This window comes from Protomyctophum parallelum (assembly GCF_964188405.1).
Source record: "Protomyctophum parallelum genome assembly, chromosome: 17".
Taxonomy (NCBI): Eukaryota; Metazoa; Chordata; class Actinopteri; order Myctophiformes; family Myctophidae; genus Protomyctophum; species Protomyctophum parallelum.
The window spans coordinates 4141786-4169770 of NC_139719.1; the positions used below are offsets into that span (position 1 = coordinate 4141786).

At 43.1% G+C, this 27985-nt stretch overlaps 1 protein-coding gene across 1 annotated transcript in view; it reads right to left on the reverse strand.

Moving 5' to 3' along the window:
- Positions 1-27985, reverse strand: part of LOC310874472 (protocadherin-15-like) — a 282612-nt gene that overhangs the window by 216958 nt on the left and 37669 nt on the right. Inside the window, exon 2 of the mRNA XM_083787282.1 lies at positions 25807-25960. Within this exon, the coding sequence (XP_083643408.1) occupies positions 25807-25942 (136 nt within the window). The 5' untranslated portion in view covers positions 25943-25960. The remainder of the gene's footprint in view (positions 1-25806; positions 25961-27985) is intronic.

Below are 27985 nucleotides of genomic sequence, written 5' to 3' on the forward strand. Positions count from 1 at the left end.
AATGGGATAAATGATTAAATGGATGAAATAACCCCGGGCGTTTGGTGTGTTAATGGCCTTTGACCACAGTCATTGCTGGAACTGATGGTCACATTGGATAGTGTCTGTGGTCTCGGCCACCCTGCCAAGGATGGATCCTTGTACCCCACTGTTTTAGCGCTTAATGGGTTCAAGAGAACTGCTGTGAATGGGTGTTAAAGGGATTAAATCAAATAAAACATAAATGAAAAAAAGTAGAAGGCTAATATCAGTCACCAGAACCAAGGTTGTTTAATTGCAATCATGGTTAAAATGGAGTTTGAAGGCCCAGGCGGTGGCGTGACCGTCTGGGCACCCGACTGGTAATCCAGTCGTATAGTGTGCCGCGGGTTTGACTCCCGAGCCCGACACGGCCTTTACTGCATGTCTTCCCCATCTCTCTCCCGTTTCCTGTCAACCTACTGCCTGTCCCTTCAAAAAACCAATAAAAGGCGTAAGCCGCAAAAAAAGAAAATTGAGTTTGAAGTTACAATGGGTTTATATAATAAATATTTTTAAGTGCCAGGGACGACAAGACGTCTTATGGACGTCTTTGCAATGGGTGCCACGGACGACAAGACGTCCTCCCAAAAAAAAAATATATATAATATATATATATATATATTTTATTCTTAATTATTATTATTATTTTTTTCAACCATATTTTGAAAATTCCTCTAATCTGGTGTACAGGTGATGACATGCACATTACATGCATAATAGAATTTACAAATTATTTATTTCTTTATAATGGGAGAATTGGCACTCAGAGCCTAAACTGGTGACCACCAGGTGGCGCTGAAGGAGTTAAGGCAAATATCTAAATACTGAATCAATCAAATGTGAAAAAGTTTAATATCCCTTTAAGCAGATCTACAAATAGCAGATCTACAAACAGGTCGCATTACGACACATCGTGAGCTTGTCAATTGGCTATTTAAGAACTGCCAAAGTATAAAATAGAGCTTTTGTAGTTAGCTCGCCTCCAAAGCACAATGCCACAGTCTGGGCTCAACAGTGTTGCAGTGAGTCACATCCACGCAAAGTTAAACTGGACAACCTAGATAGGAGAGGCACAGAAACACATGTAGGTGCATCACTAGATCAAGGCCATGAATATTATGCTCAGCGAATAAGATGGGCTGTAGACTTTGTGTGTGTACTACGTTATGCTAAATAGGCTTATAAGTGAGTTATTTGAAATAGGTTGATTTATGTTCCTGAAGATCCAACGTGAGAGGATCTTTGAATAAATCATTTAATAAAAATGGCCTCACTCCTGAACAATCTGTAACGCTCACTTGTGAAATGATGGCTACGCCCCTGCTCCTTGTCTCGCTCACGTCCTACATTCTCTCTCTCTCTCTCTCTCTCTCTCTCTCTCTCTCTCTCTCTCTCTCTCTCTCTCTCTCTCTCTGTAACAGGTAGGTCAAATACTATTCTGTCAGACTATCAAATTGCACTGGTTCATCTCAAAGTCAAGACGTGGGGGTTCTAATTGTTCTCGCATTCCTGGCTGTGCAAGTGCATAGAGCACCAACTGCAATGCAACATAGACAGGTTGCCATGTCAGTGTCGAGCCTTTTGGCTTGTGCCAGTGATTTGTCTGCCAATGGCTGCTACCGGAGCATTGTAATTGGCTACTAGTTGTATTGAGCCGATAAACTGGACGAACAGGTGTCTGATTGGCTAATTCAGGCGAGTGAGTGAGTGAGTGAGTGAGTACCTGCTAAATTTTTGTATTGATTGTATTGCTGTATTGTTGTATTGTTCTTTCTGCTTTGGCAATGTAAACGTATGTTTTCTCATGCCAATAAAGCCCTTTGAATTGAATTGAATTGAATTGACAGTCTGCAGTGTAGTTTTATTTGTTGTTGTCAAACTGAAAACACACCGATCAAAATGCCAGCATGTACCCTCTATAGAACAGACATTTCTTTCTTTCTTTCTTTCACAAACCTCACACCCAACCTCACACTGTTTCCATGGCTTGGCAACACAAAAGAGGCAACAACAGTATGTGTTTACTGCATGTGAAGGGAGACACGGGTCATATGTCAGGGGTGGTGGCTGCCTCTGGAATTAACAGTTCTTAACTAACGGAACGCCACATACAACCAAGCTGCAGTTGTAGTGAATTACCTGGTGTTACCGTGTTTATAAAGAATCATTTGAAATAATCGTTTTCTTAAGAGTTTTAACTGTGATACGAAATGACATCATGGAACCATGGAACAATAGTCACTATAGTTACAACGGAGTCACCCCCCCCCCCCTCCCAGTAACATGTGCGTACCGACAGCAGTGCACGCATGCAGGCAACCCCCCCCCCCCACACACACACAAACACACACACACGGCACACCAGTGACCAGCCTCCAGGTGACAGATGTGTATCTTCTGCTTGACTGCCTCTTTATCCTTCAGAGTAAGCTGATGCACCTCATCAATTACTAAGCGGCCATTTGTTCTCCGTGGGCTTCCACTCTGTCTGTCTGCATGTCTGTAGCCCCTCCCCCCTCTGTTTGCCCCCCCTCGATATGCCTCTCAGTCTTCGTCATGCTGTACAGAACAGTGGTTTTCAAATGTGTTGTGCCCAATGCACACCACACCAGGCAAGGCAAGTCAGGTATACGGCTATAGTCACAGTGAAAATAGCAGACGTACGGCTATCTTCCACTATTTTGTTTTGAAAATGTCGGGAAAAAGGAACATAAAGATAAATGATAAAACAATAGAGGTTGAGATGCCACGTTTATAAATTAATTTTAATTAATTAATTAATTCATTCATTCATTCATTCATTCATTTATATCATGTTTAGTGGGTAAAGACTATGCCTTTGTGTTGGAAAATGAGTTGTGAAATAGTAAATAAACTAAAAAAAGTACACTAATTTATACTTGTTTGTATACTGTTTTCTTTGCATATATATTGCAATAATAATGTGTGGTTAACACTAAATCCCAGCACGGCACACCTGGACTTTCTCACAGCAGCACACCAGCTGCCTCGGCACGCTTATTTGATCACATGTTCAGCTTATAAATCACCACCCATTCATGCAGTCCATGTTCAGAAATAGTGTTGAAGACTATACAGCTGTAGAAGTACTGTATACACAAGGATGGCAGTCCGAGAGTAGCCTGGAACTCACCTATGCTTTTTATGGCATAGGCAGCTCCCGGCAGGATCCGCCGGGAGAAACTATGCCCAGCTGCGCGACATGAGACTAATTACTTAGAGCGACAGAGAGAGAGAGGAGTGTGTGTGTGTACGTGTGTGCGTGTGTGGGTCAATTTAACAAAGGTGCAGACGATCAGAAATCAGCAGAGAGTGAGCAATGTTTGCGCTACTCTATGCCGAATTGAAGTGGACTCATGACAAAGATTTATTTTTCCTCCCTGGAAATAAAAACGTCTGGGTTTCCGAGGCTAGTCCGAGAGTGAATGGTGATTAAAATATAAAATGTCTGAAGAGGAACACGGCTACATCTCTCAAGGGCTCTTTCTCAAACATCTTAGCTCTTTTTTTCATGTTGAAAGTGCACACTTGTTAACCAGTGATTTTCTGTTCCACAGTCAAAGTGCTCTTGTAGCACAGCTAGCATGAGTTTCCTTCCTTAGGTATGCACTTATCCCTTTTAAGTGTACATTTATCCACCTTCTACCCTCACAGGTGTGCACTTAAGACTCCTTTATTATCCATAAACACGGAAAATATCTAACTGTGCACTTGGACTCTTCTCTTAAAAGGTTTCTGGGAAAAAATATCATCATCATGGATGGAATAATTGCGCCACTCAGCAAGTCTACACCCACGGACAGATCTTTTGCTGTCACTCTGATGGACCTCTCAGGAAACGACTGTTATGCCTGATGTAGGCCTATTACTTGCACCAAAAGAAAAAGCTGCTCTACAAGTTCACAATGCGTCACGGCGCTATGGGCTATGAGCTTGTAGATCGGTTATTTCCCGCGCACGACACAGGCATGTAACCAAGTATGAATCACCCTTTAGAAAGGAACAAGAGTACACGGTAGGGGTGTAACGATATACTGCATCGAAAAATCTAATTTCAAGAATCGAAGTATATAAAAAATTGGAAACTCAACATAATCCTATCATTTGACTTTGTATCGTATCGTTTTGAAATGCAAATAATCGGTATCGAAACGCTTTGCAATGCAAATACTCGACTGTATCAATACAAGCACTTTTAAGAAGAAAAAATGTGTCATTACATTTCCATTCTATATCGCTACACCTGGTCTATCTATAAATGTGTGAATTCTACAGTATATGTATTTGCCAGAGAAACACTGTGTTTACTTTATATCCATAACAATAAATGTTTCCCTTAAAAAACCTTTCCACATATTTCACACAGATTTCATGTCTTTGCTAATACTGTATCGATTTTAAATCATTGAATCCTATCGCCATAATGAACCAATATTGTCCATATATCGTCAGCCATAGTATCGTATCACTGTTCAAATGAATCATTCAAATGAATCGTTTGAATCGTTGAATCAATTCAAATGAATTATTTGAATCGTTCAAATGAATCATTACACCCCTAGTACACTACACAGCCCATAAAAAGAGCACCAAGGTTAAAAGAGACCTCTCTATTCAGAAAGGATTATAAACTCCCTCTCGGATTTATCATCCACTCGAAAGCTTCCAAATCTAAATCGAGCATCTAATCAATAATGTGTGTTTTCTCCTTCGATCCAAATTCTGCCAAGTTGGCAGAGGGAAGAGTTGAGAGTGAGTTGGCAAAGTGCAGCAGAAATGGACAGAAGAGAAAGAAAAGGTCCTCTTTAAGGACAAACTAAAAAGGGAGCGACAGAGACACGTGAGTGTGGGACTACCACAGGTTCCGGGCTGCAGTGAAACGTACACCCATAGATAGTGAACGGGATCCTACCTGTGGGAAATTGTTTGGTACGCTAAGATGCACACATACGTCACCAACACACACACACACACACACACACACACACACACACACACACACACACACACACACTGAGCAACAGTCTCCACGGTATACACAAACACACACACACACACACACATCACTTAGCAACTGTTATTACAGCATTGCATGCCAGATACACACACCACAAACACACACATGCACGTTGCACACATATGCTAAAGTTACCATGAAATATAGATGATGAGGCTGTAACACACTGCACTGACTGCAATCACCTCGACAGAGCAGACTGTGTGCGCGTGTGTGTGTGTGTGTGTGTGTGTGTGTGTGTGTGTGTGTGTGTGTGTGTGCGTGCGTGCGTGTCACACTGTCTTTAAAAGTAATTTTAATTAATCCATGAGGAGTAATTTTGAAATAATGTGCATATTAAACAGTATATTAATAACACAGTGTAAGATGCTAAGCTTGCTACATCCCTAATGAATGGCCGGCTCCCTGTTTTGGCCTGTGGCCCACACAGCCCATAAAGAAAACCTCAGCACAAGTGCCAACAACACAGTCATCCTAGAGGCACATAACTCACAGTCTGTCTGGATGACTGCTCCACTGACTGACTGACTGACTGACTGACTGACTGACTGACTGGAAGTCTGGCTTATCGTGTTGCTGGATGGCTGACCGACTGGATGTCTGGATGTCTTGCTTATTAACCCATTCTGACCAGAGATCAGATTCATACGAGGTTTCCGCTGGACACACACTGGTCTGATTAACCCATTCTGACCTGAGATCAGATTCTAAAAAATGTCAGTCGTTCTTCTATTTTTCAAAAATAGCAGACCTACAAGCTCGTAGAGTGGCGCGCTATGAGCTTGTAGATCTGCTATTTTTCAATAGCTAAAGCATAACATGATGCTAACACCAAAATGGGTTCCCTTTCAGAATGGGTTAACTGGCTGACTGACTTGTGACTTGTTTTCCTGTCATTATTCTCAAAATATCTAAAAACTAGTTACTGTGGTTGCTTACAGGCAAGCAGACTATATTGTTATTGCACCCCAGCGCTTAAATCGTCGAAAACATTTAAATCGTTTTTTTTTTTTTTTTAATCCTGACTTGTAACAAATACGAAATGCACTGTGATGCCCAACATGACCCACCTGTTTACTGGGAAAAAAATAATAATCCTGCAATAACTCTCTATTCTCCACTCCGATTGGCCAGTGATTCGGAACTCTTCCCAAGGCTTTTGTGTGCTTTGCCCTCATTTGATTGGACAGTATACGGTGACATACCCTCATCTGATTGGACAGTATATGGTGACATACCCTCATTTGATTGGACAGTATACGGTGACATACCCAACTCAACTCTTCTAATTGAACAATATTCCTGTAGAGATAGGCAACCGCTCTCGCAAATCCACAGGATTGCATCTTTCTAGTTTTTCTTTTCTCACCTGCACATAATTTCTCTTTTATTGATGTTACCCTTTTTTGTACTGTTTTTATTGTGCGAATAAACTAAACTAAACTAAACTAGTTGATTTTTCAATCTTCCAGATCTTACAATAATGATTGACAGACCTATTTGGCATCTGAAAAACATGCCAACCTTGGAATTCTTTCTGATGAGAAACAGCTGAGATCGGAAATAGAATGTGACATAAGAGGTGGACTAAGGACACGGAGCGGGCGGAGCATCTCTTGTCCTTTTAACAGCTTCCATCAGCAGGTACACCCATCCACATCCCTCCCCGGGGAGTCATCCCTCTCTGTCTGCCTACCTGCACCCCCAGCACCCGGCCTCTCATTCATCATCCGTTCACCTGTCCATCTAGACCTCCCTTTACATCCATTCATCCACCGGAGGACAGGTGAGGGGATGGAGAGGGAAGAAAAGAGGGAAATTGAAGAGAGAAAGTTGTGGCATGTATAGGTTGAGGAGAAGAAGAGAGAGAGAGAGGAGAGGACTGGAGAAGGGATGATAAGACTGGAGATGGGAGGAGAGGAGAGACACTTTGAGAAGAGGGGAAGTCGAGGATTAGCGAGGAAATCTGCCCAAAGAAGTGGGTGAGAAAGAGAGAGAGAGCGAGAGAGAGAGAGAGAGAGAGAGAGGGAGAGGGAAGGAAAGCAAAGCAAAGCGAAGGGTGCAGTCGGATGTTGGGGGAAGAAAAGAAGGGAGCACAGAGAGGAGAAGAGGAAAGGATGACCTTGTACTAGATTGATGCATCTCAGGAGAGAACGGATCGTCAGCGCTCGCGCGTGCACACACATCCCCGCACACACACACGCACGCACGCACACGCACACACTTTATCTGACTCACACACACACACACACACCACTGTGTCACCGTGTTGCCTTATCCATTACACTAGCTCTTTTCTCTCCCTCATTCACACTCTCTACCTCCATTTCTTCCTTTCATTCCTTCTCTCTAATTATCCCTCCCCCTCCCTTCTGTCTCTTCATCATAACTCTCTCTCTCTCTCGCACTCACTCTGGTTCTCTGTGTGTATGTGTGTTAGGCATGTGAATCTCGTCTCATCTCACGATTCGATACGCATCTCGATGCACTGCCAGCGATACGATACTTTAGCGATACATGGAATCTCCTGGCGATACGATGCGATGCGATTCACCCCTCTACCGATACGATGCGATTTGATGGCGATTCAATTCTGGACATTGCGATACGATACGATTCACCCCTCTACCGATACGATGCGATTTGATGGCGATTCAATTAGGATTTATATTAAAGCTCTATTAATTTCCCAAAACATGTAAAGATGCATTACATTTAAATTCAAAGCAATTTATTGTTTTACTGTAGGTTAGTATTATAGCTCTGCATCTCAAACAACCCAACTTATAGAATTCTGTAAGTAAACAAAGGGTCTGCTCTCTGCTGGTTATTGTGGAATTGTTAGATTACTAATAATCATAGGCTATAGTATAATTATTATATCTCAAAGGTCAATTGGAGGTTTTGAGTATAGAGGGTTCAAGAGATTAAAATGTAATAGCCTATCGTTCATCAATTAATGTTACCAACATATAAATAGAAAAGAAACAAATAAACAAAACAAAGATTACAGGTCTTTGTAGTGCTGTCAAACAAGTCTATGTCTAGTTTAATCTGCAACAGTTTTATAATATAATTGCCTAGTTGTATAGTGGGGTCCCATGAAGCCACAGCGTCCCCTGGTGAAGAAAAGATCACAGCGCATGAAGCCACAGCGTCCCCTGGTGGAGAAAAGATCACAGCGCATGAAGCCACAGCGTCCCCTGGTAGAGAAGAAATCTCAGAGCATAAAGTCACAGCGTCCCCTGGTGGAGAAAAAACCACAGAGCATGAAGAAATCTCAGAGTCACAGTGTCCCCTGGTGGAGAAAAGACCACAGCGCAGGAAGCCTCAGCATCCCCTGGTGAAGAAAAGACCACTGCGCTCGAAGCCACAGTGTCCCCCGGTGGAGAGAAGATTACTGCGCTTGAAGCCACATCGTCTCCTGGTGGAGAAGAAATCTCAGAGCATGAAGCATCCCCTGGTGGAGAAGAAATCGCATGAAGCTACAGCGTCCCCTGGTGGAGTAAAAATCTCAAAGCATGAAGTCACAGCGCCCCCTGGTGGAGAAAAGATCACAGACCATGAAGCCACAACATCCATCGGAGAAAAATTGGAAGTAGTTCGACAGGCGATGGAAGCACTGTTGATGAGGCCCCTCACCAAGGAAGATGCTCAACGGTCGATTGAATCTTTGTTGCTGAATCAAAGTGATGATGATGACTGTGTGACTGATGAAGAATTTCTAACACCCTCACCAGTACATCTCTCTTTCACCCCGGACATGGTGGAACGGATGAACATTGGATTAAAGTCGACCCCCCATACCAGACGTTGCCTCCAACTGTCACCAAACCCAGCTACCGATTTTCAGATTTCTGATTATCAATTTACACTTGACAACTGATATGAACAGGGTCCATTATGCGCAGCAACAATCATGTATGGACCCCATGCTTCTAGAAAGCCTGGTGTTTCAATCACTGTACAGGTTGAGGTGCACATCATTCCTACTGTTATTTCAAATAGATTGTCCAACACAAGGAGTGGTCTGAAGAGAGAATGCTGTTTGGTTAATGTACCTCTCAGGCATCACAGCCCCCAAAAATGTGATAACAAGCTTAATCTTGCCTTGTTTAACATCAGGTCACTAACAAATAAGTCCTCCTCTGTAAAAGATATAATCTGTAAAGAGAAGCTAGATATAATCTTTCTAACAGAGACATGGCTGGGCTCAGATGGAGCTGTTCTCCTAGCGCCAGCCTGTCCCGCAAACTACAGTTTCATTCACTCTGTTCGCGAGGCTAAGAAAGGAGGTGGACTGGCAATAATTTTTTCAGACACGTTAAAATTCAAGGCTCTGACCCTTGGCAGATTTACATCCTTTGAATACCAGGCCACTATACTACATGGTGCCTCCATGCCAATGATTAGCATTTATCGCCCGCCAAAATGCAGTAAAGCAATATTTCTGACAGAAATATCAGAACTTCTATCTATCTGCTCCACTAACTATGACAGAACTCTTATCTCAGGTGATCTTAATCTTCACCTGGATGATGCTACAGATGCTATGGCTATGGGTTTCCTAGAGTTATTGCACTCCTTTGATTTTATCCAACATGTTGTTGGGCCTACACATAAACATGGGCACACTCTGGACCTGGTGATTTCTAGAGGGCTGAACATCACTGTGTTTTAATATGACTGTCTCTGATCTAGAGAAAAACATCACTGAATATACCATAAAAAAGCGTTTTTTTAGCTCTTCTGCTGCCGACGAGTTCTCTCGTCACCTGGGTCCCCCATTGCCCGATACCCCCCCAGTGAATGATATGGTTCAAATTTTTAATCTTAAACTAGAGTCAGCTCTTGATATAGTGGCTCCCTTGAAAACAAAAAAGAAACATAATACCAGAGTAACACCCTGGATAAATGAGCTTTCACGCTCACTGAAGCAAGAATGTCGAAGAGCTGAGCGAGCTTGGAGAAAAAACAAACTCACCATCCACCTAGAGATTCTTAAAAAGTCAACAGTCGCCTATAACAAAGCCTTGCGTTTAGCAAGGCAGGCATATTTCTCTGGCATTATTAACGAGAACAAGAAAAATGCTAGAGTCCTATTCTCTACCATTGATCGACTTTTAAACCCCCCCCAGTCCTACAAGCAGTCATTCCCGGCCTCTAAAGCTAAGTGTAATGAGTTTGCATGCTTTTTTGACAACAAAATTTCAAACATTAGAGCCGATATTATGAATGGTGCTGCTGCTAGCGCAAACCGTCAAACAGCAGCAAATGGTCCCAGGGTAGATCTCTCCAGGGGGAGCCTATCATCGTTCTGCGAAATTGAGGAAGACGAACTCCGCAAAACTATATCACAGATGACATCATCCTCCTGTTCATTAGATACAATTCCCACCAACTTTCTCAAAGAAGTCTTAGACAGTGTGATTGGAGATATCCTAAAAATTGTAAACAGCTCTCTACAATCAGGCGTCTTCCCAGACTCACTGAAGACTGCTGTAGTTAAGCCCCTTCTCAAGAAACACAATCTTGATCCCTCTGTTTTGGGTAACTATCGACCCATTTCAAATCTACCCTTTCTGGGCAAGGTTTTAGAAAAATGTATCTTTCATCAATTGGATGTGTTTCTACAGAACAATAATGTACACAACAAATTCCAATCTGGCTTTAGGAAAGGCCACAGCACAGAAACAGCACTTGTAAAAGTAATGAATGATCTGAGGGTGTCTGCTGACAAGAAACATGTATCCGTTCTCTTACTTCTAGATTTAACAGCTGCATTTGACACGATTGATCACTCAATTTTAATACAGCGTCTGGAGCACTGGATAGGCCTGTCTGGTACGGCCCTGTCCTGGTTTTCCTCCTACCTATCAAACAGAAGTTACTTTGTCAATCTAGCCGAGTTTGACTCAGACAAACACGACATCAGTTCTGGTATTCCACAGGGCTCGATTCTTGGCCCTCTGCTTTTCTCCTTGTACATACTGCCACTGGGCGAACTCATTGCCAATCACGGAGTCAATTTTCATTTCTATGCTGATGATACCCAATTATATCTATCTGTGGCTCCAGATGATCCCTGTGCTTTAGACCCGCTGCTTACCTGTCTGTCTAGCATCAAATGTTGGATGAGTGAGAACTTTCTCAAGCTAAATGAGGACAAGACAGAAGTTCTCATAATCGGCTCTAGTGAGCAGAAAGAATCAATATTAAGCAGACTTGGCAACCTGACTGTAGACAGTAACAGTACAGTAAAGAACCTGGGGGTTATTATTGATTCCGAATTGAATTTTAATTCACACATTAATCATGTTACCAAGATTGCCTTTTTTCACCTTAGAAATATTGCACGAATCAGAGCCTATGTGTCCTTGGACGATGCAAAAACGCTAATCCACGCCTTTGTTTTCTCTCGGCTTGATTACTGCAATGCACTTTTTTCAGGACTGCCTAAGAAAACAACTGACAGATTACAACTTGTCCAAAATGCAGCAGCCAGAGTTTTAACTAGAACTAAGATGAGAGAACATATTACTCCAGTTTTGGCATCACTGCACTGGCTTCCGGTTGTTTTTAGGATTGATTTTAAAATTCTTTTACTTGTCTATAAAGCCCTCAATGGTCTCGCACCTTCCTACCTACATGACTGCTTGCCTAAATATGTCCCAAACCGCCCGCTAAGGTCTTCCACTGCTGGCCTGCTCGCTTTGCCTAAAAAAATGGCAACTAAAAAATACGGGGAAGCAGCTTTTTGCTTCTACGGGCCATCGGCATGGAACAAGCTCCCTCTGTACCTTCGTCAGGCAGCCTCTGTAGACATTTTTAAAGCTCAGCTCAAGACCCACTTCTACAACATTGCCTTTAAGTGATCTTATATTTTGTGTTATTCATGTCCTCACTGTATTGCATTACTGCTTGTTTTTTAATGTCGTTGCCTTGCTTTTCTTTTATGCTTTGCTTTTATTTTATTCTCCATTGTTCTGTAAAGCACTTTGAGCTGCATTTGATGTCATGAAAGGTGCTATACAAATAAAGTTTTATTATTATTATTATTATTACTTGATCTCTCACTCTAAGCTAAGTGGTCCTTGGCTTGACCTGAAAAACATTGAAGACCCTGGCCTGCATGTATTATTAACGTTATAAATACATAGCAGATGTACAAGCTCACAACGCGTCTCATCCATGCCCCGCTGTGAGCTTGTGGATCTGCAATTTTAGGCGTGCGACACCGTCTTGCTGCAGAATATAAACTAGATAAAGTGCCAATCGGCACAGGTCTCCACCAGGATTCTTCCTCAGCCTAGTGGGAATATGCGTGCACAGTTTCATCGCAATCGGACGCTGCGTTGAGGAGTTGTGGCCATTTGCTACTCCTGAAAACTGTAGGAGCCAATCGTGGCCAATCAGGATGGAATATGAGAAATCAAACAAACCTGTCTTGATCACATGACTATGGAGATCATGTGTACCGATTTGCGTGAAATTTGGATAAAATCTGAAGGAGTAATAATAGAAAATGTGTTTTACATATGTCGGCCTCCTGGTGGCGCTATAAAGAGCAGATGTGAAAAATTCCAGACAAAGGTTTTTCCTTGGCCTCTAGGGAGTTGGCATACAAAGTTATCCACAGATCCGTGCAGTCAGAGGTAAAAACACTTTTCGGCCAGTTATAGCGCCACCTTGAGGCTGAGTTGAAATTGTTCATGTGGCATTTCGTCCTCGGCCTAGTGGGAATGTGGGTGCACAATTTCACGGAAATCACGCGATGTGTTCATGATTTGCAGCATTTTGTTTGAAACTGAGCACTCCTGTGAATTTTGGAAGCCAATCTTAACCAATCAGGATGGAGTCTGATAAATCTGAAAGACCGGTTTGGTTGAATGGCTCTAGAGAGACTGTGTACCAATTTGCGTGATGTTTGGACACAATCTGTAGGTGTACTGTGCAAAAACTTGTTTTGCACAAAGCGGCCTCCTGGTGGCGCTATAACAGGCCGTTCTGGAAAGTTTGGGGCAGAGGTTCATGGTTGGCATCCAGGGAGTGTGTGTGCAAAATTTGGCATCGACCGGGTTAACGGTGGCTGAGATTAGCTGCTCACGGACGGACGGACGGACACACGGACGGACGGACACACGGACGGACGGAGTGCAAAACATACTCTCCCCATGCCTTCGGCTGGTGGAGACAATAAGGCTTCTATCCCAGAGAACAGCAGGGGAAAGCTGGACAGTGGAAAGTTGTGCGCAAGCAGTACACCCTGCTGTGGCGTTGTTGTTGTTGTACACGTGTGTGCAGACTGCAGAAGCTTTCTTTAATTACAAATTGATGATGATCGCGACGCAGATTTGCGTCGGATAATCAGCAAGCACAGCTGTGGAGTGTGGATCATTACCAGCAGTCCAGCACGCAGCGCTACAGTGAAAAGTCAACTGATCGACGGACAAAGCTACTCGGACAGCTATTTTATAAAGCTAAAGAGTAAAGGTGGTGCTTCTTGTTTAATGCGTGGGGCTCACTTCTGTTAGTCGCGGGTGCTCTTTATAGTCTGAGTCTGTTTGTTGTCTCAACGTGTCTACTCTGACTGCACCGTCGTACGGTAGCTTCAGTTCACTGACTGTGGGCGCGTTCGGAAATACCACACCGGAGCACACTCTCCTATTAGTTTGCATTGCACAGTGGGCTCAGTGCGCTATTTCCGAACGCGCCCTGTGTGTGCGCTGCGAGAGACCTTTTTTTTTTTCTTCCTTTTCTGATGGTACGTTGAATGCACCTCGGAAACACAGGATAGGGTGAAATGTACCATGAAAAAACGGTGCAACCACGGATTTTACCGATGCAAGCACTCCGCGAACGATGCATCGAGATTCACCCGTCAATTTTACCGATACACAGTGAATGAACCGATTCACTCGCATCGCGCGCGTCATAATCGATGTATCGATACGTATCGATTATTTTCCACATGCCTAATGTGTGTGTGTGTGTGTGTGTGTGGCAGGATGACAGGTCACATTAGCTCTTGAAACGGGCCTCCAGATCCGTAAGGTCACCGCTGCTATACTGCTGCTACTACGACTGCTACTACTATGACTATTACTACTACTTCTACCGCTATGGCTAGCCTACTAGTGTCTATAACTGCTACAATGACTAATACTATACAGGTTGATGGATTGTACTTCTGACACAGTGTTCTGCAACACAGGAGTTCCCTAGGGGACTGTGCCTGGCCCCTCTTGTCTTCACCCTGTACACAGCACAGTTCTGACTTTCGGACACCTTTCCCCATTGGGCAAAGTGCTCACACTAGCGAAAAGCAGCACAAGAACGCCACCCTAGGAAAGTCATTAGAGGTCAGAGTCTTTGAACATCTATTTATTCCAGGTTATGTATGAACGTATGGTAACTGGAGCTATTGAACAGAACACATTTCCTTCGGGATTAATAAAGTATACATACTGTATCAATCTAGCCATCTACTACTGCTATAATACACAACTACTACTATTACTATTACTGTGCTATACTTTAACTACAACAACTAGGGGCTGTGTGCTGCCAGACTATAGAGCACTGTAGAGCACAGCCATACGTGTCCTCATTGCGCACGTAAGGCTCTCTCTCTCTCTCTCTCTCTCTCTCTCTCTCTCTCTCTGAGTCAGCTTAGCTAATTTAATATGGAGAGAGGGAGCGGTGTGTACCACCACGCACGATATAGTTTCTGCCACTCCCCAACCCATCATGATGATTTTAATGTTGTTGTTATGTATCATATCATAATTATGAATTGAATACCCAGGAGGTATAATATGGGAGGCTATTGTGCAGTCAAAGTTACCAATACAAGCTAGTTAATTCAGCAGTATTTTATTGACTCGGACGAGGCCTGCCAGGCCGCACTTCATTTCAGAGCCTTATAAGGAAAGTTGCGTGGCACATCTATGCATGGAATATCTATGTTCACAGTGAAAGGGACTGCCCCTAGGAAGCACACAGTGAAAGGGACTGCCCCTAGGAACCACACAGTGAAAGGGACTGCCCCTAGGAACCACACAGTGAAAGGGACTGCCCCTAGGAACCACACAGTGAAAGGGACTGCCCCTAGGAACCACACAGTGAAAGGGACTGCCCCTAGGAACCACACAGTGATAGGGACTGCCCCTAGGAACCACACAGTGATAGGGACTGCCCCTAGGAACCACGCAGTGAAAGGGACTGCCCCTAGGAACCACACAGTGAAAGGGACTGCCCCTAGGAACCACACAGTGAAAGGGACTGCCCCTAGGAACCACACAGTGAAAGGGACTGCCCCTAGGAACCACACAGTGAAAGGGACTGCCCCTAGGAACCACGCAGTGAAAGGGACTGCCCCTAGGAACCACACAGTGAAAGGGACTGCCCCTAGGAACCACACAGTGATAGGGACTGCCCCTAGGAACCACGCAGTGAAAGGGACTGCCCCTAGGAAGCACACAGTGAAAGGGACTGCCCCTAGGAACCACACAGTGATAGGGACTGCCCCTAGGAACCACACAGTGAAAGGGACTGCCCCTAGGACCCACACAGTGAAAGGGACTGCCCCTAGGACCCACACAGTGAAAGGGACTGCCCCTAGGAACCACACAGTGAAAGGGACTGCCCCTAGGAACCACACAGTGAAAGGGACTGCCCCTAGGATAGGGCTGGGCGATATGACAAAATCTCATATCACGATATAGAATTTATTTTATCACGATAACGATATACTCACGATATAGCATATTTTTTACGATACCTATTTTTTTATCTAAAAGAATTGATTTTTGTTCAGGTCGAGTACTTTACTGTACTGTACTGTACTGTACTGTACTGTACTGTACTGTACAAGCTCTCCTCCCTGGCCTCTGTCTGTGTTAGGCTGCACAACAGTGACACTTGGTGGTGACAATAGTTATGCTATTTCGTGCTCGGATACAGGGACAGGGACACACATAGCTGTCTATAATGGTTGCACCACTCAAAAAACAATTAAATTCACATTATCCAGTCTACTTATATGAATATAATACTGATGCCCTTCCCATGCACAGACAGGCCCAAAGCAAGTACAAAAATATTACAAAATAAAATGTATATAATAATAATTAGAGGCTGAACTCAATTGTTCAGCCTCTGTAGACATTTTTAAAGCACAGCTCAAGACCCACTTCTACAACATTGCTTTTAATTGATCTTTTATTTTTTGTTATTCATGTCCTCACTGTATTGCATCACTGCTTGTTTTTTAATGTCGTTGCCTTGCTTTTCTTTTTTTCTCCATTGCTCTGTAAAGCACTTTGAGAGCTGCATTTCATGTCATGAAAGGTGCTATACAAATAAAGTTTTATTAGTATTATTAATAATAATTATTATTATGACAATTAAAAAGAAAAAAGAAAGAAATAAGACGTTGCCATTCAGACACAGAAGTACAGGCCTGTGTCTGCATTAAATTGGCTTAAGGAAAAAATAAATATCTCATGTCACAGTTTGTCACTACAGTTGTTTCAGTTCATTTAAGCTCTGTATAGGGAATCAACATGTTCTGTTGTAGTTATAGTTTAGTTTGTTAAAGACGTTGGGCAGCTTAACGATGTTTAATTGACTACAGGCGATAGAGTGAGAGAGAACGCGATCTTGTCGTCAACTCTCCATGCCCACAGCTGTGCGTATATGGGAGTCTGGGACGAGTGGGGCTTTTTCTTTTCCTTTTTTTTTGATGATCACAACAAAGTCAGCGTCTTGTGTTGTTGTTGTAAGCTGTTGCTGAATTAAGGACTTTTCAAATGGAATAATTTATTTGGAACAATAAAACAAGACAGACGCAGCAGGAGGACTGCACAGGTAAGAGGAACGTCTTCGTCTTGGAAGAAGTTTGCAGTGCACCCGACGACGGACAAGCTTATTGTTCAACTGTGTAAAACATGCGTGGCTCACGCAATTTATCAATTTGACCCAACATGAAACCTGCATTTATAACAGTGAATGACCGGTTACTTTAGGGCGCGTTCGGAAATAGCGCACTAGGCGCACTGTGCAATGCAAACTGATAGATGAGTTCGCTCCGGTGTGGTATTTCCGAACGTGCCCCTTACACCGCTCTGAATCTCGTCAGCCATCATCATCATCTCCCTCTTTTAGGTGCAAGCACCACCTCGGCTTGTGTTGTGGTCGTGTTGGCCTTAGAGTATATAATAGAGAAGACATCCGAAAGGTGTTGGCTCACTGTTTTCAGTGCGCGCGGTGGGCTGCTGGGCATGCCGTATATAAGCGCTGTGACGTAAAATACTGCCGTAAAGCGAAACGGCGATATAAGCGATATAGCTTTTTTTTCGTGATAGACATTTTCTATCGAAAATACGATATATATCGTCATATCGCCCAGCCCTACCCTAGGAACCACACAGTGAAAGGGACTGCCCCTAGGAACCACACAGTGAAAGGGACTGCCCCTAGGAACCACACAGTGAAAGGGACTGCCCCTAGGAACCACACAGTGAAAGGGACTGCCCCTAGGAACCACACAGTGAAAGGGACTGCCCCTAGGAACCACACAGTGAAAGGGACTGCCCCTAGGAACCACACAGTGAAAGGGACTGCCCCTAGGAACCACACAGTGAAAGGGACTGCCCCTAGGAACCACACAGTGAAAGGGACTGCCCCTAGGAACCACACAGTGAAAGGGACTGCCCCTAGGAACCACACAGTGAAAGGGACTGCCCCTAGGAACCACACAGTGAAAGGGACTGCCCCTAGGAACCACACAGTGAAAGGGACTGCCCCTAGGAACCACACAGTGATAGGGACTGCCCCTAGGAACCACACAGTGAAAGGGACTGCCCCTAGGAACCACACAGTGAAAGGGACTGCCCCTAGGAACCACGTGCCCACTCGCTATACGCATGCATGTTCCCTTTGGGAAACTCGGCCATTGTTCTTGTGAAGCCCTTTTGTTCTAATTGGGATAAAGATTTGATTTCCATTTGGCTAAATGATGCATAGACCGACACCACACTGTAGGCTCAGACTTTTTGGTGTAAGTAGAAACATAATGCTGATCTTCTATAGAGCTAGCATAGAGTCAATTCTAAGGTATGGTATCACCAGTTGGTTTGGAAACCTAACTGTAAAATACAAATCTGAGATCCTTAGATTAGACAAAAATGGCAGGGAAGATCATGGGTATGAGCAGGCCACCATTGGACAGGTTAAGAAAATTGTGTCTGACCCCTCCCATGTACTATACCCTGAGTATCGGCTAATGCCATCAGGTAGGAGGTATAGGAGGTACATGCGTGCAAATATAATAGGTAGCCTACAAGAATTCCTTTGTCCCTCTGTCAATCACACTCCTTAACAGAGTCCTTGCAGAGGGCAGACAGGCTAGGGGTCGAAGGTTATGAGGTGATGTTCTTCCTCTTTTGCACTAGGTATATGTTGGTGTGTGTGTGTTTTTTTTATGTTGTACGGCTCACTGTGTGCCTTTCTTGTCTTGTATTGTGTATTGTTTTGTATTGTATTGTATTGTATTGTATCTGTATGCTGCAGGGCGGGTCCTTGGGGTCCAAGACAAATGTCTCCCTTGGGAGACAAAATAAAGAAACCTTGAACCTTGGACCTTGAAGCAGCCATCCTATAGTACGGCTTCACCACTGAAGACCACTGTGCAGCTTTGTTCCCAGGCTGCACACATACTGTCTTGCTTCTGTTAGTATTATTTAGCTAGGGGACATTGACAAGGCACCAGAATGCCAGGAGTTCAGATAAGAGAAAGAAGAGAAAGCTGAGAAAACAGTTTCCGTGCAGGAGGTATTGAAACAGTACTCTTCCCGGCCTCCTCTTATCTGAACTCTTAGTATTCTGTGTCACCTGAATGCCCCCTTGCAAATGACATTTTCCCATTCAAACTGGAACTGGAAGTCTCTGTGCCACAATCTCTTGTGATAAAAACAAGACACAAAGTCTAATGACGACGACATGTGCAATTGAAAAGGCTTTCAGTCAGTTAAATGAATTATCAGTTAGCTAACCGTCTTGAGTTGAATCCCCCTACATATAACAGTCTACATCTTAAATCTCAATTGAAAACATTTCTTTAGTGGTAGAATGGCTCTCCTTCATCCTTTTCCATTGGGCTACAGATCTGCATAGAATACTGTATCTTGAACAATGCCATCCATGATGTGCTAACGTGAGCTTTGTGTACTAACACAACATTCTAGTTACTGTATGCATGTGACAGCATGAGTTCAGCTACGATTGGACTAATTTTGTAGGGACAAAGATGAAGAGATGGATATATGAGACAGACAATGGCCCGGTTTCCCAAAGACACATGGTGTAAGAGGTATTGTGTTGCTCATGCTCAGATGCTCTCTAGGTCGCACACAGAAGCCTGTGAGCATAGACATTTCGTGCATAGATGTGCCATGCAATGGTAGGCCTCAGGTCTACCATTCTGAAATTTAATGTAATAATATTTGGACTGCTGGACAGCTGAAAGTAGGCTCTCTTTACTCTTGAAAAAATAAATATATATACACATAAATATATATATATACATGTCTATGTTCACTATGAATTAGACAGATTTTTTTCCAAAAACGAACGCCTTTCTCATTACCAACCATCCGGTTTGCGATCGAAGTGAAGATGAATATTTTGTGACTAGACCTACTTAAAAATGATAAAAAATACATGGATGTCAATTATGGCAGTAGATTATCAGTTGATTAATTTACAAAAAATAATAAGGGTAATAATACAAAATAATAATAATAATAATAATAAAACACAAAGTTAGAATATGGAGAAACAAGGTTTCTGCCCGACAGAGAATCCACTTGACGCTGTTGTTTTATTTTTCTGTTGACATCAGCATTGATAAGATTCTCCATTCAAACCAATGAGCAGAGCTGACAGTAGCTGTCTCACCTGTGGCGCTCAGTGAGGTGTACTTTGCTTCCAACGGTGAATACAAGTGAGCAATTTCCCAACTAAGTAGCTTAACCCATTCTGACCTGAGATCAGATTCATACGAGGTTTCCGCCGGACACACACTGGTCTGATGAACCCATTCTGACCTGAGATCAGATTCTAAAAATGTCAGTCGTTCTTCGATTTAAAAAAAAATAGCAGACCTACAAGCTCGTATCGCGCCACTCGGTGGCGCGATATGAGCTTGTAGATCTGCTATTTTTCAATAGCTAAAGCATAACATGATGCCAACACCAAAATGGGTGCCCGGTCAGAATGGGTTAAAACCATAATGAGTGCCCTCACAATGAGCAAACCTGTACAGAGTAAAACGGTCTCTTTTGTTGGGATGCAGGCTCAATTTAAAACAATTGGTACGCTTGACACGGACAGAAAACGCGATTGAAACCCTTATTTGAATCATATTGGAACCACACTGTCTGTCACGATACTTGGAGGTTTTCCGTGCCAACCTTAGATATCTTATATGCCAGCATTCTTCCCTAGTGGGTGCTCTGCTTTGGGGTGGGGGCTTGTCTGCCCTTTGGGTATGGGGGGGTGGTCGCCCGGGCAGGGGTCTCGATGCGTTGCGTCGGGGCCGCTTCTTGGGGCGGTGGCCCTGCCGCCTGGAGGGGTGGCGGTTGCCGCCTTTGAGTGGAGCGTGCATGGGTCTGCTCTTGTTGTAATGATTTGGTGCCTATGATAACTATTGTCTGCCTTTTTAATATATGTATTAATGTTCTGTATGGATGTATTCCCTGAATGGGAGTCTATCAAAATTCGAAAGCCACTTGTCATTATGGTTCATTGTCCTTGTCATGTCTTTGTATATTCAATCTTTTTATTTATAATAGTGTTGTGCCTGAGCTGTTTTTCTTTTCTTTTGTTTGTTATTATGTTCTTGTTGTGTAATGTCTGTTTGTCTTTAAAAAAAACAATAAATATACTTTATAAAAATAAAAATAAACGCGATTGAAAGAATGGATTTGTGTACAGAAAGGTAATTCTAACCGAGGAGAGCACAGCATGGTTCTCCAGAATAAGAAAAAACGAGATGCGACATTCTTTTAGATTTATACAAATTACTTTTATTTGTAGTAGTTCTATACATTGTGGTATTGCTACTTTATAAATAAATAGGCTACATTATTCAGCACCCTGCCAGCAATGTGTTTTTCCCTATTTTACAAGTAGTCACAGAATATGAATCTCCAGTATGATCGATCTCTCCATCGTTTATTCTTTTTCAATCACGTGATTTCCTGCTAGATTGTTTTAATTAGAGTGAAATGTAACCCACCGTGATAAACAATAAGTCATGTTTGTGAGATATGGCTTATACGGTGATGTCTTGCACATAGATGTAGAGATGTAGTCCTATGGTCCTTAGTTCTCAAATGGAGGGGCGGGGGGGTCGTGGAGACTAGCTTTGCAAGTTGATAGCTGCTTGACACTAGTTATTTAGTATAGTAAAAATAAGGAATAAGGAAATGATAAAAAATGTATTCACATTAGCCTTTATAAGATCACAACTGGCCCTGGCTGGCCTGGTGTCCCAGCCATTATGGTGCGTTCACAGATGCAAAAGATACAAATATTCAAAGCTACACAGCATATTTGTAGCTTTGCATCTTTGTCGCTGAAGTTGAAGCCAGTTCATCTCATTTGTAGCTTTGTAAGCTTTGTGTTTTTGCAACAGCTACAAACGCTTACATTGACAATGAATGGTAGACTGTATCTCCATTATTGGCCGTTAACTCGGAAATGTCTGATCTAAAATACTATTATTACTTTAATTGTCATGTCATTCCAAATAAACAATTATTAGCCATTTTAATTGTGCTAAATCTTATTTTTATAAAGTGTGTATACGTTGCTTCTGTGGTCACAAATGGTGACTCATAAAAACACACGTAAAAACACGTTATTGGTGGTGTGGGCTTTTGAAGAAAAAGTTTGAGTACAACTTCCACCACACCGAAGGATGAGTGTGTGCATAATATAGGTAAATGCATGGCTGAGCGCATGCAAACACACACACACACACACACACACACACACACACACACACACACACACACACACACACACACACACCCTTGACTGTGGCGTAAGCCGCTGTCAGCTAAATGCCAAGCAGATAAATCTCAAGGACTAGGTGTTAAATGGAATATTAATATTCTGACAAATGGAGAGGAGAGTCACCCCTGAATTTTATATTACGCTCACAAAGATGATTGCATCATTTACAGTCAGTTCAATTATCTCAATCAATCAAGCAGATGTCCCTCAGCACTGAAATATCCAAACAATCTCGCCGTAGGAACATTGTCACAATGCCACACTCTATTAAGAAATGCATGGAATTCATTATCTATCAGCGACTATAATGGATTAGTATTTCTATTCGTTTTTTTTGTGGTAAAGTGGATTGCCTCCTGAGTACCTGAGTGCTCACGATTATCCAAATAATTATTTCCATCCAAAACCTGACTCGTGTCTGTGGATTCATAGTGCATGCGGAGTCCCTGAGTCAAGGGCGGAAACGTCTTATAACGTTCAGTGAGTGCTCCCCAGTCCCGCCCCCAAGCCACGTGCTTATACCCTACCATATCTCTCCTTTCTCTGGCTCTATGACTTATACGCCCATGAAAAATTGAAAATATAAATTTCATTGAGTGTATACCATTTGGAACTAGAAAAAGTGCCCTTCTGGGCACAGGTCTCCACCATGATAGGAATGTAGGACATTGCAGCTTGCCTTCATCTGGTGGTTGGATAAAAGGGCAACAAAAGTAAATTATCCACAGATCCGTGCAGTTAGAGGTAAAAACACTTTTCGGCCAGTTATAGCGCCACCTTGAGGCTGAGTTGAAATTGTTCATGTGGCATTTCGTCCTCGGCCTAGTGGGAATGTGCGTGCACAATTTCACGGAAATCACGCGATGTGTTCATGATTTGCAGCATTTTGTTTGAAACTGAGCACTCCTGTGAACTTTGGAAGCCAATCTTAACCAATCAGGATGGAGTCTGAGAAATCTGAAAGACCGGTTTCGTTGAATGGCTCTAGAGAGACTGTGTACCAATTTGCGCAATGTTTGGACAAAATCTGTAGGTGTACTGTGCAAAAACTTGTTTTGCACAAAGCGGCCTCCTGGTGGCGCTATAACAGGCCGTTCTGGAAAGTTTGGGCAGAGGTTCATCGTTGTCATCCAGGGAGTGTGTGTGCAAAATTTGGCATCGACCGGGTTAACGGTGGCCGAGATTAGCTGCTCACGGACACACACACGGACGGACACACGGACGGACACATGGACGGACACACGGACGGACGGAGTGCAAAACATACTCTCCCCCCATGCCTTCGGCCTGGTGGAGACAATTATACCAATCGGTTGAGATTTGGCTGATTATAGCCAAAGTTAGATATCAACTTTTTGCGCGACGGGCCATTGGGACTGTGACTTTTGCTCCCGTTGCATTGAGCGTTCAGCCTTACAGCCTAGTGTCAATTGAATGTTGTAGTACTCGCAGAACAAAAGCCACCTTATTAGCATTTGAATGAATACCTGGTCGCCCGACACCTCAGTGGCCCAAGCGCCCCCCCCCCACCCCCCGTAAAGGTGTGTGACTAGGTGACAACTTGACCAGGGGGAGGGGAAATTTCAGTGGGTGCATATTGACTTATTATTTTGCCAGTGGGTGCACAAGCTACCGCGCACCCCCGGAGTTGACGCGCCTGCCGGGGGGCATCCTTTTGTCCGACAACTCATAGGCCCGACAGGGCATACGTCCGAGGTGCGCTGCGGGTCGGGAGAGGGTTGCGGTTAGGTTTAGGTGTCTGCCCCGGGGGAGGTTAGGGTTAGGGTGAGGGAGGAGGTAGGTTGTCGTTCGGACCAATGCTCCGTCGGATGAAAGTACTGCACTCGCGCCTGCCCTGAGTACTGCTAATTTCTTCCTGATGATGAACTGCCAGTGATTATTTTTCCTGCAATATTTTAAAAAAACAGAGCCTGGCCCGAACCCAAGCAATTAAGTGAAATGTTTAGCAGTGACATCAGCCGTTTGGGTCCTGTCAAGTTCCTGCATATCATCACTGTACAAATACAAACCTTGTATGTCCAAAACTGATACTGATAATTATTATGTTTTTAAAAAGAAAATAGTGAAAATAGCAGATCTACATGGTAACACGTTGCAAGCTTGTATACTGTATATAACTATATATCTGCTATTTTCACTAATTTTGTGTGATTATTTATTTATAATGACAACATTAAATTAATATAAACTAAATTGACAGAATATGATGATGGTCTCAGAGGTAATGTGGGGCAAGGCTGTTTAGTGCTTCTTATGTGATACAGATTTTATTTTTAAATATATATATTATATACACTGTGTGTGTATATATATATATATATATATATATATTTTTTTTAATGTTATGTTAATCTCTTGTGCTCATCACATAGATTGTGGTCACAATGGGCCTATTACTTCAGAAATAAATCATTAATAGGGTTAATACTCTTTAATACGCACGCACGCACACACGCACGCACGCACGCACACACACCAAGGTCAAAGATCTGCTACACTTAGAGTATACCACACAGTTCTTAGCAAAAAAATATGCAATTTTCTAGGCTATGGCTTCATTTTTGTCTCATATAGGGCTGCATCTTTGATCTTTCTGGGTGCAAAGTTCTTTATAATGTGTTTCAAATCCATCTGTTTTGCTTCCCACTCAGTGGCAAGTATACTGCCAATTTGTTGAGCCTCTCCTTTTATAAATTGTATATATTTTCTGTTCACTGAAAGATCTCTCTCCTCCTGCCACCGTTGAAACGATGAAAATGTCACCACCTAGATAGACACCTCTTGGCTATAGCAATGTTAGCTACAGTATGAGGTTTTCCGAAGTGACATAAAAAATGTGATCATTACATATTTATTAGGCTTTGAAGACCTTGCCAGTTCGATTTATGTACAGGTCCCGGCATTCAAGAATATTCACTGCAACATTAGTAGTTTAGATCAGTAAATTTAGCAGACACCGAGTGTGTTGTTAAACCATTATTAGGTGACCCATCACATTCTGAGACAGAGAGAGAGAGAGAGAGAGAGAGAGAGAGAGAGAGAGAGAGAGAGAGAGAGAGAGAGAGAGGGGGGCGAGTGAGGGACAGAGAACCAGGAAGACTCAGAGGTTCAAAGACAAAGTGAGAAAGATGACTGATAACGAAAGAAAGAAAGAAAGAAAGAAAGAAAGAAAGAAAGAAAGAAAGAAAGAAAGAGAGAGTGAAAGAAAGAGTGAGAAAGAGGCTGATAAAAGGAGTCAAATCACACCGCATGAAGTGAGTGGTGCAACTTCGTGTGGTGGTCCCTGGTGGGTCCCCGGAACATCCAGACCCCCAGAAACGCGCCTAGGGGGCCAGCCTGGTTCTGGCGAGCCGCCCCACGTCCGGAATGGTTGAGAAATGACAGAGTTAACGTGTAGGGGTCCCTCTACTGTACTGTAGGCTACTGTGCTGTCACTTTACTGTACTGTAACACCCCAAATCATCATACAGTTAACGGACAGACCCAGCCACCCAGCCGGGAACAGACCTAGAGACCCATAGGGACCCAGGGACACACATAGCTGTCTATAGGAGTGGTTGCACCACTCCAAAACATGAGAGGGAGAGTGAAAGAAAGTAAGAGTAAGAGAGACTATAGTGATAAAGGGAAAGAAGGCTTACCGTCAGTGTCCTGGCCCAGGCACACAGAGAGCAGCAGCAGCAGATGAAGGACTCCTATTCCCATTCCAGTGGGTCGTTTGATGCGTGCCCATGACAAAGGCCCTATTGAGAACGCTGGAGCCATCTTCACCACCATGCCTCGCTAACCATCCACCTGTGCAGAGGCAGAGAATGAGACAAGAAGTGAGAAATACAGGTCACTCAGAGGCGTGCGAACAATGAACTCTATACTGTAATCATCCTGTGTGTGCAGTGCACTCGACAAGGATCGCAAGGTTCCCCCACCACTTACAGACAGAAATTGCATGGTGATTTCCAACTACCGTATGTGCTCTAGGCACAGTAAATATTGGTGTACTGCTGGTCTGAAAGGTACACGCCACTGATAACAGCTATTGTCAAAGATAGAGAGCTAATTATAAGCACTCTCTCTTACAGAGGCAAGCAGCAGTGCCACAGTATACGGTTGCCATGGTTAGACACTGAACGTTTGTTTTTGAAGCGACCTTGACCTAAACGGTGAGGTTGCATGCACACATCAACATAGGATTTGTCAGAATTTTATTGAGAGGATCAACATTATGGGATGTCACATGTCTGAACAGGTCAGCTCCATATATGGAGATCGAAGGGTTTGAGGTCAGATGTAGAGTTGCTGGCCGGCTCCATGTATGCAGATCTAGGTGATGATCCAGTCTTCTCCATGTATGGTTATGCAGGCTTACATGGCGTCAGTGTCGTGATCTTCATATATGGAGATGGCCATATATGGTGGCGTGACGTGTCACGAGGCGTTGACCATATACGGAGGCATTTTTATGTATTATTATTATTATTATTATTATTAACTTTTTATGGTTTCTCCACAGATCAACGGTTTAAAATAGGGATAACCAAGATATCAAGATTGATGTTGATATAAAATATCAAGATCAATCTTGATGATTCCTATGTCCTATGACCAGAAAACGTACATTAACAGAAATGTATGGATGCCTTAGCAGCACACCTGCCTACATCTGATCTAGATGTAGGCTAAAATTAGGGCTGTGAATCTTTGGGTGTCCCATGATTCGATTCGATTCCGATTCTTGGGGTCACGATTCGATTCAAAATCGTTTTATTTTATTTTATTCAAAGGCATTTTCTTCCGGATTCAAAATGATTCTCTATTGAAAATAACTCTCGATTCAACACATAGGATTTCATCCCGATCTACTGTACTCCAGTCTTGTGACGTGACAGCAGGGTAAAGTTCTTAAAAAAGCGTATTGTAAAGGTTTTATCAACTGAATGATGTGAACACGCACAGGTCAATCCAAGACAACATGTAGGCTACGAAACTTCTGACTGAGTCTGACACTCAATTACTTTTTCTCAGTAAGGTCCAGAACAATACATTCAAGTAGAAACTGCTGTAAAATGAACCAAATTGGTAGGCTTAGGCTAGCTAGTAGTAAAAATGCACACATGCAAAGTATGCAGCAACCCATAATGCATTGCACAGCTTGAGCTCAATCACTTGTGTTAGTGCACAGAGAGTAGAGACACGTACGCTCACACTAACGAGTTGCCTTGATGCCTATTGCCTGTCAATGAGCGTCAGCTGGCTCCTCGTTGACAAACACACCTCAGCTGTGCTGAACTGTGTCTACAGTGACTACAGTAACTTGAAAATTACTGTGATTTAGGGTAAGCTTATACATTTCATATCACAAACGCCATGTAGTGGAAACTGAAAACTCCTGTAACTGTAACCAGAAAAAAGAAAAAAAAAACGATTTTTTGGAAATTATGAATTGTTTTTTAATCGTTCATAACGGGAATCGCGATTCTAACTCGAATCGAACCCGCACACCGCCACTTGATAGGCTCAGAGCATTTTATTGAGAAGCAACATTTCGGTCTTGCGACCTTCCTCAGGCAAGACCTTGACGTTGCTTCTCAATATGCTCTGAACCTAGCAAGTGGCGGTGTGCTGGTGTCCCTCCTTTCTACATTGTATGCCATTGCCTCGTCATCATCGCACCTGCGGAAGTCATCTCTCTATAATTATACCCCTAGCTAAAATGGCAAATCAACAAGCATACATAATATTATAGTGTATAAGGGGGGTTTAAAGACTTATACCAACAAACACATACATTTCCCCATCTACTGACGGCAAAATCACATCATG